The sequence below is a fragment of the Magallana gigas genome, chromosome 7, assembly GCF_963853765.1.
Source record: "Magallana gigas chromosome 7, xbMagGiga1.1, whole genome shotgun sequence".
NCBI classification, from domain to species: domain Eukaryota; kingdom Metazoa; phylum Mollusca; class Bivalvia; order Ostreida; family Ostreidae; genus Magallana; species Magallana gigas.
The window spans coordinates 11,853,542-11,866,555 of record NC_088859.1 but is presented as its reverse complement, the minus strand read 5'-3'; the positions used below and the strand labels follow the sequence as shown (position 1 = coordinate 11,866,555).

Below are 13,014 nucleotides of genomic sequence, written 5' to 3'. Positions count from 1 at the left end.
ACTTACACAAAGGAGATTCAAAGTTGTGAAAATTAAGGACCACATCCAGTTGTGAAAATCATGACCCCTGGGGGTAGAGTGTAGCCACAATCAATAGGGGTGTCGAATTTTTACATAGGAATATATTGAGTAAATATTTAAGAACCCTCCTCTCAGAAACTAATTTGACAGAAAAACTGAAACCTACTAGGAAGCATCCTCAGCTAATGTAGATTCATAGTTATATGAAAATCATGACCTCGGGGGTAGGGTGGGGACACAAGAGAGTGTCAAGTTTGCTCAAATCATTATCCCCAGGGATAGGGTGGGCTGCAATGGGGAATTTTTACATACGAATATTTAGAAAAAATATTTGAAAATCTGATTGGTCAGAACAGCTGAAACTTGTGTGGAAGCATAATCCTCAGGTAGGGACTGGATAGATTCAAGTTTGTTCAAATCATGGTCCCAGGGGGTAGGATTGGGTCACAACAGTAGGTGGGGGGGGGGCAAATTTTAAAAAACTATTATTCTAAAATAGCTGTAACATAAGTGAAATCAAGCTTAATTAGGCAGTTAAGATTCTTTATTAAATTCAAAATCTTGAGGAGTAGGGTGAGTCTGCATTGGGAATCCAATTTTAGACCCTGTAAGCGATGTGGCCCGTGGGCCTCTTGTTGACCATTTAGGTTATTAATTTTGGTTCACAACCCTTATGAAAAGATGATATAAGTCTTCTTAAGAATAATAATTGCATGCAATGCTTAAAAGTCATGTATAGCCTGTAAAACAACTTTATGGTATATTTTATTTGGTGTGTGCACAAATTCTGTCGAATAAAAATAGTACGACCTATCTTGTTCACTTTAGCTTACGAACGACAACTCTTGAAGACATCTGTCACTTGGCTGGGGGAAAAAGTTTATAAAAAAAATGGACATCACGTAGGGCATCTGTTAGCTGTATCAAAAATCTAGTTTCTGTCATGATCTGCATAACGTCGATTCCATGGTAAGAAACTGTTGCCGCTCAATTAGATCCAAAATGCGTGTGACATGGAGGCGCAATGTTGCAGGAAATCTGATTGCCTTGGCAGTGGTGACAGCATTTGTTGTGACATATGTTAAACTTCTGCAATACAACAAAGCCAGTTCCACCACATTCAACCTAGTCGCCAACCGACATCGCCGGCCCCGGGGGTTACACGCCAGCCATACGGTGCACAGGGGGTCAAAAAACGCGACCTCCAGATTGGCCGTCCATGTCGTGGAAGAACATCACCAGGGTAAATGTTACACATCACAATTAACCGTTTAATGCCAGTATGTGATTTACTGGTCAACTTACTAAATAATTATCATAGCATGTGTTTAACATATGTGTGTGTGTGTTATTGAAATAAAATTCGGTTTAACACTGTTTAATGCAATATAAACAATTATATAACATTTTGAATAAGTTTTTTCGTTATGTCTCAAATTAGATAATTTTATTACTATGCCCTAAAAATTGCTGAATAACACCGGAAATAGTTATATTGCACTCCCTATAAAAAGTTATGTTTCACAGGAAATGGTTATAATGCCTTCCTGAAACTGTTATATCATCCTGCGTGCAATCATTCTGCATATTAATTACGTCAGGTTCGAAATTTAGCTAAGCAACCGTAAACAGTTCCTCAAAAATAAAAATGTCATGACAGTGTCTCCTATTCAGAGAAACTAACTTTAATTGTTTAATTTGAATAGTTATGTTCTGTTTGAAAGCATCGATCGACATTTTACAAGAAAATTGATTTGTAAGATATGAAGATGCATTAATAATTAAAAATACACATGCTAATGAGGTAAATATATTCTTAAACAGATTTTTATTTTTAAAAATGTTATATAACATATATTACATGTCTTCTCGGGCGACAATACCAAAATATTTGTTCCTCGGTGACAGGAAAGCCCTGGGGTGTTATGTCTCCCGATGCCGAACATAACACTCCAGGGCTTATCTGTCACCTCGGGCAAATATTGTGGTATATGTCGCCCTCGAAGCCATGTAATATATGTATAATATACATACAGGGAAATATTTCAATATTTGGGCGAATTTAGTTGTACAGGGATTGAAGATATAAAACTGGGTGTAAAAATTTTGGACGAAAATAACCTGTATAAGAATTGTTTCTTCCCATGAAAACCCATGACGAAGCCAAATTGTCTTTGAGGCAATACTTTTGGCAGAATGTCAAACTCAAGGTATCTTTATAGATGTCACCTTTTAAAGGTGGAATAACACATCATCACAAAATGGCTGACCACTGATCGAAACAAAATTTCGTTTTATTAAAAGGATTTTATGGACTGAAACATGAAACGTACTCCATAGCCGAGTGGATAAAGTGTCAGACTTGTGATCTATACATCCCGAGTTCGAATCCCGCAGGGGCTTTTGTTGTTACTTACTGGCATAATTATTTTAGATATTCATTTTTTATCCCCAAACTGCAAATTTTTTCGCTTATTTGACATTTGTTCAGTTTATTTATCATTACATCTTTCAATATAAAAAAAATTCCTATTGATTTGAGTGACTTTTTCCAGGTGTGTTATTCCTTCTTAATAGTTTAATATTCATATTAGATATATGTTAATGTGCCTAAACTCTACTAGCGTGCAACCAGTTCTTGCTGAGTACCATTTCTCGCCAGTACATTGTGACGTCATTTTTGGTATATAATTTTATGTGTTGATAAAATGATGTAACAATGTACTGGCGAGAAATGGTACTCGGCGAGAACTGGTCGCACGCTAGTATTGATTAGGCAGAATATAAATAGGCATTGTTTATATTTTTCCGTATGAGCCTTGCTGCACAGCTGTTTGACAAGTGTTGATAGAGCCGTGTCTGCTTGCTAACACCAGATTACTCAAAAAACTGAGATTTTGGTTGTTCAAAATATGAAATCAAATTTGTTTTTTTGCATTTTTAAGAACGATAAAAGTGAATGCTCCATTGTATAATTCAAAATTATTTCCTATAGTTGTATGTGATAAAGCACCAATCTACACAAGCCAAGGGTTAATTTAAGAGCCACTCTGCTCCTTTACAACCTTGGCTAGGAATTGTAAACTCTTGGCTTGCGAAGATGACGATAAAGGAGAAATGTCTAGACTACCTTTGATTTGAACTTATTTTCTTTTATTGTGGGTAAAATAAAATAAAGTTTTTAAATATATCGGTAGTATACTGGTACCTACTGGTAAACACTAAAACATATTACTGTGGTTTCATTAATATTCAAGGGTATCAATTTTCGTTGATAAAGTAAAAATCACAGTTTCAAGGATATGTAAATTCGTGGCCAATGACCCTACGCAACAAAATGTTAATAGAAATTGCATTTCAATGAACATTTAATTTCATGGGTTAAATTAACAACGAAATCCACGAAAATTGGTATTCAACGAATATTGATGAAACCACAGTATCTCAGTACGTGATATGTATACTGATACATGTATATGGATTTTATACAGAATTAATTACTCTCATTAAAACTGTAAATTTCTTAAATCATTTATGGGATCATGCTCTTTTTATGTAGAGGAACACAACTTGTACATGCATGTATTTTAAGACATGATTTATTTGTAATTTTAGTGATTCCTATTTGGATGAATGCAGTAAAAGCAGGAACTCTGAAGTCTCATGGAAATATTTTGGTATGTGTGTTTTTGAATTGCAATACTTTAGATAGCATGTTTTCCTTTCATCGAAGTGAATTCATGAATTTGGTTTAACCACTTGTCTGTTGGAAGAAAGTGATTTGTGAAAATGCATGATAAATAGTCCTTAGACTCCTATTTTTACAACTGAAATTATAGTTACATTTGATATGAATTACATGTTCATTACATTCATTTTTAAACATGCAAAAATCAACCAATCTATTTTATTGTTTTTGATTAATCATTATGACTGCATTATTTTACTTGTGAGTGTATTTTTCTTTGTTACAGTTCCATATAGATGGCCACTCTGATTTGGCCCCACCCTTCTATTTCCCTGGGTACCCCTCATTTAGAATGCCAAGAGACAGCAGAGAAATCAACATGATGATCCAGAGAAATGACGTCTTTATTGTGGTAAGTAATAAGCCCACGATGAATTTCGAAAGGTTTGTTAATCAGTTGCATAATCTTAATAAAAATGACAAATATAACACCAATATAAGAGAGAGATGCATGTAGGTTTATACACAAAGCCTATATATGCTCAATTCAAATTATCATCAGATATTTTAAGGTACTTGTACTACCGTAATATTCCCACACTTTTATATTGTTTTTAAGCAATCTATCATGGCGGGTATTATGAAGAGGATTATCTGGGTGTGGCCAAAGTGGGACCAAGAGAACCATGAAAGTGTTTACGAAAAAACCTGGGGAGGAATAGGCACAGCGATGGTCACAACCGGAGAGACCCTCAAGGAGAAAGTTATCTGTACTTGCACCAAGAACGAGAGCAATGTCAAGGAGTGTAGTTACATCCCCTTCCCATATGAGGGGTTAACCAACGTAGGTACAGAACAAATGTTAAAACCATCGTCATGCAACATCAAAAGAGAGTTTTACTTGGAATCTGTAAGAGAGGATGAAGCAATCAAGAGGCTCTCCAAGGGGGGCTGGGTTACAAAGCAGGACAGCCTCATGTTGGACATAGATCTGGATTTCTTTGGAACCACCCATGTTTCCCAGCCCCTTCTGGATGTAGGGATGCCCATCGCTTCCTTGAACATGATGAATGGTGTGCTTTGGAAGTTGTTCTGTCCAAAAACTGTAAAAGAAGAACAAGAGACGGACAGAGTCCTAGTTAAAGCCTTACGTTTGTTTCAGAATGCATTGGACTGTAAAACAAAACCACAAACTAAACAGTATTCATACAAGAAGTGCAAAGACAAAGCACGGAAGGAGTCAGCGGACATGTTAAAGCAGTTCCTCTGGCAGCAGGGTAACAGAGTGTCGTGTGAGAAGAGGAGCAAGGAGTCGGAGAACCTGCTGAACCAGCTGATTGACCTGTTTTTTGGACACCTAAGTGCCAAGCAGATCGCCACACTGAAGAAGATAGGCTTCTGTCTGACCACCACCATAAACTCCTACCTACCTCTCACTAACCCCGGCTTTCAGATCTGCATGGGCTCCAATACTCCAGTAGATTCCATGGTTCTTGCTCACAGGCCGACTAAGAATGAGACGATTCTCAGAACCTCCACCCTGCTCAAGATACTGAACTCTGTCCACCGCCCCCGCCTAGTGACTGTGTGTCGGTCCGTCCGTGACGGCTACACGCCCCGCTTCCAGTATTATCTCATTGAACACGGTGTGATGAAGGCTATTAGTAGTGTGTTTAGCAATGTGAAGGTGCACTATGACCCGTGGTTACTGGGGGGTAAACATGGATGGCCCCACAGACACAAGTCATCGTGAGGCAGGGTATTTGTGATGTATGTGCTTTGTCGATGTGTTCTCACGGCTTTGGTGATTGGTAAAACATATCTTTATATAATACATTGTAGTATATCTATGGAACCGTCTATTCTATATATATGTACATCGAAAGTGCTCAATTTTATTTTGTTTTACTGCAATCTTTACAATGGTTAGAAATTGATGGCTGAGATTAACTGATCTATCTTTTACAAAACCATTAAAGTATGTTAACAAGGCAGGTACAGTTGTTAACAAGACTGTCAAAACAAACTGTACCAGACTTATTTAGTTTATCATTTGTTATTGTATGGAAATGTAATCAACACATTAGATATTTACATCTATATGAACACTTATTGTTGTCAGAAATATTAATACATGTATGTGAAATATAAATGTCCACATGTAACCTGAGATGATTTATTTATAGGAAGTGCCATTTATATTGATGTATTCAAGTCATGTAATGCATAATAATCAGATTTAAGGGACATAACCAAGGGCATCATATGGATCATTTTTTTGGTATCAATACATTTACAGTATACAAGTAAGTGTTACACAAGTTCTATCAATATTTGGCTGTGTTATGTAAATCAATATACCTATATAACTTTAGTACCATGTAAATTGCATCCTATGCTTGTTGAATTCTACACTTCGTAATACTTGTATTTCTCTCAATCAGTCAGAGATAACAGGTTTATGTTTGATAGTATGATGTATATCTGTTTTATTGTATATCAGTTACAAAGAAATCAAAGCCAAGAAATAAATGGATTGGTTCTCAGTCACTGTCACAGTAAAGGTCAAATACTGCTGCATTGATTAATATTTATCAGATACTTTTATTATACCCCCGCAAAGGAAGTTTAGGGGGGTATATTGGTTTCACCCTGTCCGTCTGTCTGTCCGTCCGTCTGTCTGTAGACGCAACTTTGTCCCCCCTATAGAATTTTTTATTACTGCATGGAACAGTTTGAAAATTTGTACATATGTTGAACACCATCTGAAGATGTGCACCTGCAATGTTTTTTAAGATCAGACAAGATTTAATGATTTTATGACAGTTTTCATTTTCCTTATTCTATGTATTGTACACTAATGTTGAAAAGTAAGGGAGGTAACCCTTACAGATTTTATTAATTAATTAATAGTATTAAAACACTCTAAAAATTATTTATATAAATGCATCCAGATGGAGGTTTTTTGTCTTTATATCTTAATTAATAAAAAAAATTGTTTTTTATAAGTATTCTATCAACTAACAATGCAAAGTTTTTGTTTGTCAATGATAAATTCTTATGAGCTAATAATTAAAAACATCAAAGACAAGTGTGGCTGAATTCATTTGTCCCAAGGGAGCCATTATCTGAGCCATGGTTCAATTGGAGCATGTGTTTAGGGGAAATTGATAATCTGTAAAATGGGTGATGGTTTTGGGGCTATTTTAAAACTGTTTCATGTAAACCAAAAGTTCTATCATTATAAGGAAATAAATAATATCATTATCAATAAAGAAGTTAAACTATTTTTAGAGGTTGTTTAAATTTGTTTGTCAAGTAAATTGATGAAGTGACCCTATTGGGGATTAATTTAAATGAAATTCAAAATTACTGATATGATTGTAGTGTTTTGGCAATTTTAAAATTGTTTGTAAATTTAAATTTTCTTCTACATATTTTTACATAGTATGGTAATTATGGTAATGTTTTGGGAGTTTATTAAATTTAACAAGCTCATCAAAGAAAATCATAGTCCTATGGGATCAATTTTCTAATATGGAGTTCCATTGTGCCATAGGAGAAAGTGAGGAAAATTTGAAACAACTAATTGCATCTGTCAAGACTCTTATTAGAAAGATATTGAAAGTTTTATCAACAGAAGAGCATTGCTTGGCTACCGGTATTTTCATTTACTGTAAAGGGAGGGGTTATTGTCATTTTGTTGGTTTTTCTTTAAATCAATTAAATTAAAATAAAATATATCATCAGATACATACATTTGTAAATGTATTACTGTTATAGATATGTATTTACAGTGAAATTCTGACAATTTTGATTTTAATTTTTCTTTGTTAACTAATTTTTTTTTTTTACAATTCTAGAAATTTTTTTTTTTGTATGTGTTCCAAACCTTTATTATTCAATTCAATTATTTGTCCCATTTGAAATTAGCCTTGCGGGGGTATTAGTCCCATTAGGACAGTTCTAGTTAACATTCTGTTTAACAACAAAATCTAAAAGCATCAATATGAGGCATCAACATGGCCAACCCTATACATCATTTGGTTGATATAATTCATGTTAAGTAAAAAAAAAACCAAAATATTGGCTATTTGTTCCCAGGCCAAAAATTTCTAAATATAATGTGGATAGCAGGTCTTTCATATTTATTGAAAGATGTGCAATATGGAAAATAACTCAATTTCCATATTTTTAACTTAGAAAATGAGTTATATTTGCACACTTGAGTCAAAAAATGTAAAATTCATTAAAAATGCTAGTCATGATTATCTTGAACAAATGTAAATCCCTATTTCATGCGAAGCTCCGTAGTTTATAAAATTGTTTCATGCCTTGGTTTACAGTGATCGATAAAATTGGTGCATGGATAAATCAAAATTACTTTTCTTCAGACTGTTCTTTATGTCATCAAAGTTTTTGTTTGTATATTTTAACTCAATGCCATGTGATTTTTCAAAAACAAATTATTTGTGACAAAAAGCATCAAGGAATGCAGGGATGCTATCTAAGCTTGCGGAAATGCTTCTTGCATTTTCGATAAATAGTTTGTGCATATATGCAAACAACTTTGATATTGTTTCAGACCCAAAAACTAGGAAACATTACCAGGATAATTTATTGTAAAAACTTGAACTGTTGGGAATTATTTGAAATTATGTTAACAAAAAATCTGTGCTCATATTCTCGCAATTTGTTACAAACATTGGAAAACTTATAGTGGTGTCGTTTATCGTAAATAAGGAACCTACAGTATATAGATAGTAACATAATGTTTATATATTTCAATTAATTAAAATTGTTTTAAAAGAAATAATTTTTGTACTGATATGTAAAGGTATTAAAATTTCATGTTTAGGATACTAGCTGTGTAATGGAAAAACAATTCATTTTAATTCATTATGTATATTAATTTATTACTTAAATGCAATCAAAAGAGGGCAAAATTGCCATTGATTATTTGGAAGAAAATCAGTTTGAATATTTGCCCATGCTTTTGGTTACATTGTTGTCAGCATTTTAACTTCTGTTGCATAAAGATGAAAACATTTTTGTTTTTCAAAATGTAGATGAACAATAAAAAATTAATCAATACACTACTGGTATTATAAATTTTATTCTTTAAATATGTGTTGAGTTTTACAGAACATCTTTTTTTTCAGACTGAGTCAATAAAAAGACATAAAATGGATACCATGTACACTGTAGAACAAAACTTGGAAAGTAAAACCAATATCTGTCACTGATAAATATTGTATAAGTAATTAAGACATAATTAAAGAGAACTGTGCTCTCATTGAATCAGTTTATGGTAGTTGTATTTAGGACAGTAACTGTAGCAAGCATACTTATAAACTTGGGCTTCTACAAACACTGCATGGCAATTGATCCAGTAGAGCTTGGGGACATGTACACTTACTAATACTGTAAGTACCAATAAGGAGCAAGAGTAAAAACAGTCCATTTTAATGAGCAGATAGAAACATTGTGGACATGGTAATGAATATGGATGTTAAATATGGATAACATTTACAGTACAAGAACATTAAAATTACCGTAACACACCAGTGTGTCGAAGTCTTGTACCCTTAGTCCATTATGATATCTGGAACATTCTTAAAATTGTTTAAGCATAGATAAAATCAAGACATGGTCTTGATATAAATGTACATACAATAAGTATGTGCATTTATGTAGTCTGCTGAAATAAATAGCTCCGATACATAAAAAACTTGTAGTTAAATATGCTCAACTTGGACTCAAATCACAATGATCTTTGATTCAATGGTGTGAGATATTGTACAAGTGCTGAGTTTCTGTCGTTTGTTCCAACACATGACACAGTCCATCTATTTATGATGGCAACAGCTGTCGTGTCGAGATAAGATGGGTGTGGTCAGATGGGCGTACTCAGATGGGTGTGGTCAGGATGAGGATTGTTTTCTGTCTGCTTCAATCAGTCTCTCCAACTCAGCTGTTCTCTTCTTATCTATCAGCTCCATCTCCCGAATTTTCTGTAAACATATCACAGGTGTAAACAGATGATATAGAATGTATGATATAGATTACAACCTATAACAGTAAATTCTCCAAACTTTTAATTGAATTAGAGTGTAGGTGTTTCTTTATTAAAACATAATTTTTGGTAATATTAAAAAAAAATATTCTGGTAAACTTGTCTTCAAAACATAAAACAGTTATTTTAACAAAAAAAGTATTCACCACTATGTTTCTGTCAAATTCATTAAATATACAATACAATGTAGAATATATTTTGACAAAAATGTATATTCATGACTCCTTCTCCAATTCATTAGAAAAACTTATCCATTTCAATTTCTTGACCTTACCTGTGAAATCTCGGTTTCTATCAAGGGGCGGAATTTAGCACCTTGTCCATGTTTTTCCATTTCACTTAAAAAGTTTCTTCTTTCATCGATTTCAAGTTGTACTTTGTTAAAGAAAAAAGATATATTTAATCAATATGTTAATATTTAAAAGAATTAAATCAAAAATATATATACATGTATTTATATACATTTTAAAATACTGGTACAGTTGATGGTCTCTACCTTTTATGTTACAATGATCTATCAGATAATGGGTTCATAATCTTATTACTTACATTCATCAAATCTGTCTATGTCAGGTTCATCATCTACAGGGCCCTTAGGTCTGGCCATTTGTTTCTTTTTCTTTGGGTCTATGTCCTCTCCAAAGGCCATTATGTTGGCAAGTCTGTCTTTCTGTCTCTCGTTATCCTTACCCTCTTTTAGAAGAGAAAAATTATTTTAATGAATGTTATTAAGATTTAATAAATTAATATATTCATTTGTATAATACTCTTTTATAAAGTATGGTTTACTGGGATTGAGCATTTCTTGTTTAATTTTGTTGATTCACTAATCAGTCTAGACGGGACTCCCAAAACGATCACGCACAACTATAACTGTTTTGAAATAAATTGAACGCTTGGATATGTTAATTTATCATTGTTTGTAAAAAGTATAGTATCATTTTAATCTTTTTTCATGCTAAATTATTCAATTATCTTGAATAATTATGTATTTAACATGGTTTCCTAACATCGCAAATGCCGCGAACGATTATAATTGTTATGATGATAGTTATAAGTTCAATTTAAAGAGTTACTGTATCTAGCTATAGAGTGACAATTTGTTTCATTTTCTGGGCTTTTAAACAACCAATCCTATTTTTTAAATACCAAAAAGATGCTTTTTAATCATCGCCAGAGCAACAAGTTTTAGTTAGTAATCGCGGCTTTTTTCGTTTACGCACTTAAAAATTCGTATGTTTGGGGATTTTAAATTGTAACACAATACGAAAGAATTAAAATTTAATGCAATTTACCTTTTATTAACGATTCAATTCCATGAAAAACACAAAAATATCACTTTTAAATCATCGTCCAAACGTCCAACTTCTAAGAGAAATAACTTTCTTAAGTGCAAATTAACCCCTATTTCGTGCAAATACGATCGATAGTAAATTATATCCTGGGTCTTTTAAAACATGTTATAGGTCTGCCAACACATGCAGCACTTTGCGAGACGATTTCTTGTTGGCCCCATGTTTTCATCGAAAAGTCGCCATATTTTGTACCAGTGCGCATGCGTAGACTCCCAAAACGGAGTCCAAAATGCTTGCAGAAATTCACTTCCGTTGACTCCGTTTTGGGAGTCCGTCTAGACTGCTAATAGTTTCACTGTTAACATTTCATAACTTGTATGCGTAATTACCCCTTAAAAAATAATATTAAATTTAATTACTAGTATTTGGCATGGGTGTGTAATCTGGTTTGTCAAAGGCTCCCATATCCTCCATCTGTTGTTTTGTCCTTATTACTGGTTTGTAGTTTCTGTTTTGAGAAAATTGAGATTTTTTCATTACCGATAATCTGTTAATTGTGATCATAAGACTGAAGATATTGTTAAAACCAAATACATGGATTTAATACAATGTACACTGTACAGATATCTGTCAGTTTTTATGATATTTCACCATAAATGTCTCTTTTACCTGGCATTGAGTACTTTTGATTCTTTTTTAGGGGCAGATGCAGGCTTTTTCTTTGTACTACTTGTTGGAGCACATTGTGTAGGTAATGATCCCCCACCTGAGAAAAAAATGGTTAACATGACTTTTATATAAATTTTAATACTATATATATCAACCTCTCCATCTGCCATTCATAATGTAAGCAATAGAATTATCTCAAGTGCTCTGTTATTATAGCTATTTCACAAGCTACAAAACTGTTCGCAGTTATTTATATGGAGCTAGTTGATTGCAGAAATCAGAGAAGATAAAAAAAAATTCAAAACTCTACAAACATTTTCAATTTTCCTTCAAGATCTATACATTATTTTTTTTTTAAAGAATAACGTTCATGAAGATCATACTCGTATAGATCTATACACTCACCTCTCAGTGTTTTTTCAAGATGCCTCTGTTGAAAGTTTGTCAACTTTGACTCTTGCATCATTTCTGTGTAAGAAAATTATCATTAAGAGAACTTCTTTTCATATATTCCAGCTAAAACCATTCTGTAAAACTTACCTTTGTCAGAAACGATAAACCATGATAATCCATAGCATTAATTTCAATTTGCATAAGCAAAGGGTTGTTTTTTTGCATTGGATACCAATCAAAAACTTTTACGTTTAAAACTGAAGAGAAAATTGAAAGTTGATATACCTTTCAGTAGTTTATGCGTATTGGCACTGTATTGAGCCTGTGGTTGGCTCCAAAACCCCCCACCAGCGACTCTACTCTGAGGACCTGCCATTTTTAAACAACTTTGGCATCTAAGGACGTCACTTCCGTCTCTCATGTCTTTTGAACCCGATGTAAATATTTAGGTGGACGAGTATTTTTTTTTTCATTACTATATACGATATGACAGTGTTTAAATTTTATTAACTTGAAAATCCATAAGCTTTAGAAATAATGGTTATTCATTTATCGAATGCAAACATAACAACAGGTGCTCGAGCACAGCCCCCACCCTGGATATAGTCCCTGCCCCACCCCGAATTTAAACTCCTTGGGTAAATATTGACTCTCCTCTTGATGAAAAAAAATCTTTCAAGCCATGCACACGACAGATTTCCTATTAACGTTTTGATAAATTATTATTTTTCCTAAATCATCAGGCATCGACATGTATATGTTTGATTTATTTCTGGCTGTATTTTATAGTCTAGTATATGCATTAATCTAGAATATATTTTTTTTGGGGGGGGGGGGTGGGGGGGGGTCAAAGGATAATCGTGTTTACAAGG

At 33.5% G+C, this 13,014-nt stretch overlaps 2 protein-coding genes across 2 annotated transcripts; one reads left to right on the top strand and one right to left on the bottom strand.

Moving 5' to 3' along the window:
- The first annotated feature begins 858 nt into the window (after positions 1–858).
- Positions 859–5,601, top strand: LOC117684294 (UPF0489 protein C5orf22 homolog). Its single transcript, XM_034455784.2, has 4 exons — positions 859–1,264; positions 3,637–3,698; positions 3,996–4,121; positions 4,329–5,601. The coding sequence occupies exons 1-4, from the start codon at positions 988–990 to the stop codon at positions 5,460–5,462; spliced, it is 1,599 nt and encodes a 532-aa protein (XP_034311675.2). The 5' UTR covers positions 859–987; the 3' UTR covers positions 5,463–5,601.
- Positions 5,602–9,484: 3,883 nt separating this feature from the next.
- On the bottom strand, positions 9,485–12,572 carry LOC117684298 (UPF0193 protein EVG1). Its single transcript, XM_034455799.2, has 7 exons — positions 12,428–12,572; positions 12,155–12,217; positions 11,750–11,846; positions 11,500–11,588; positions 10,335–10,478; positions 10,060–10,160; positions 9,485–9,723 (listed from the first exon to the last, which is right to left on the bottom strand). The coding sequence occupies exons 1-7, from the start codon at positions 12,561–12,563 to the stop codon at positions 9,634–9,636; spliced, it is 720 nt and encodes a 239-aa protein (XP_034311690.2). The 5' UTR covers positions 12,564–12,572; the 3' UTR covers positions 9,485–9,633.
- Positions 12,573–13,014: the final 442 nt, after the last annotated feature.

What these genes read in the sequence shown, in the direction of transcription:
- LOC117684294 (XM_034455784.2), top strand. Translation starts at nt 988, where the DNA reads ATGGTAAGAAACTGTTGCCGCTCAATTAGATCCAAAATGCGTGTGACA. An exon ending in CGTGGAAGAACATCACCAGG is followed by an intron (nt 1,265 to 3,636) that starts GTAAATGTTACA and finishes TTGTAATTTTAG; the next exon opens with TGATTCCTATTTGGATGAAT. An exon ending in GAAATGACGTCTTTATTGTG is followed by an intron (nt 4,122 to 4,328) that starts GTAAGTAATAAG and finishes ATTGTTTTTAAG; the next exon opens with CAATCTATCATGGCGGGTAT.
- LOC117684298 (XM_034455799.2), bottom strand. Translation starts at nt 12,563, where the DNA reads ATGAGAGACGGAAGTGACGTCCTTAGATGCCAAAGTTGTTTAAAAATG. An exon ending in CACACCCATGCCAAATACTA is followed by an intron (nt 10,479 to 11,499) that starts GTAATTAAATTT and finishes CTCTTCTAAAAG; the next exon opens with AGGGTAAGGATAACGAGAGA. An exon ending in TAGAAACCGAGATTTCACAG is followed by an intron (nt 9,724 to 10,059) that starts GTAAGGTCAAGA and finishes ATATGTTTACAG; the next exon opens with AAAATTCGGGAGATGGAGCT.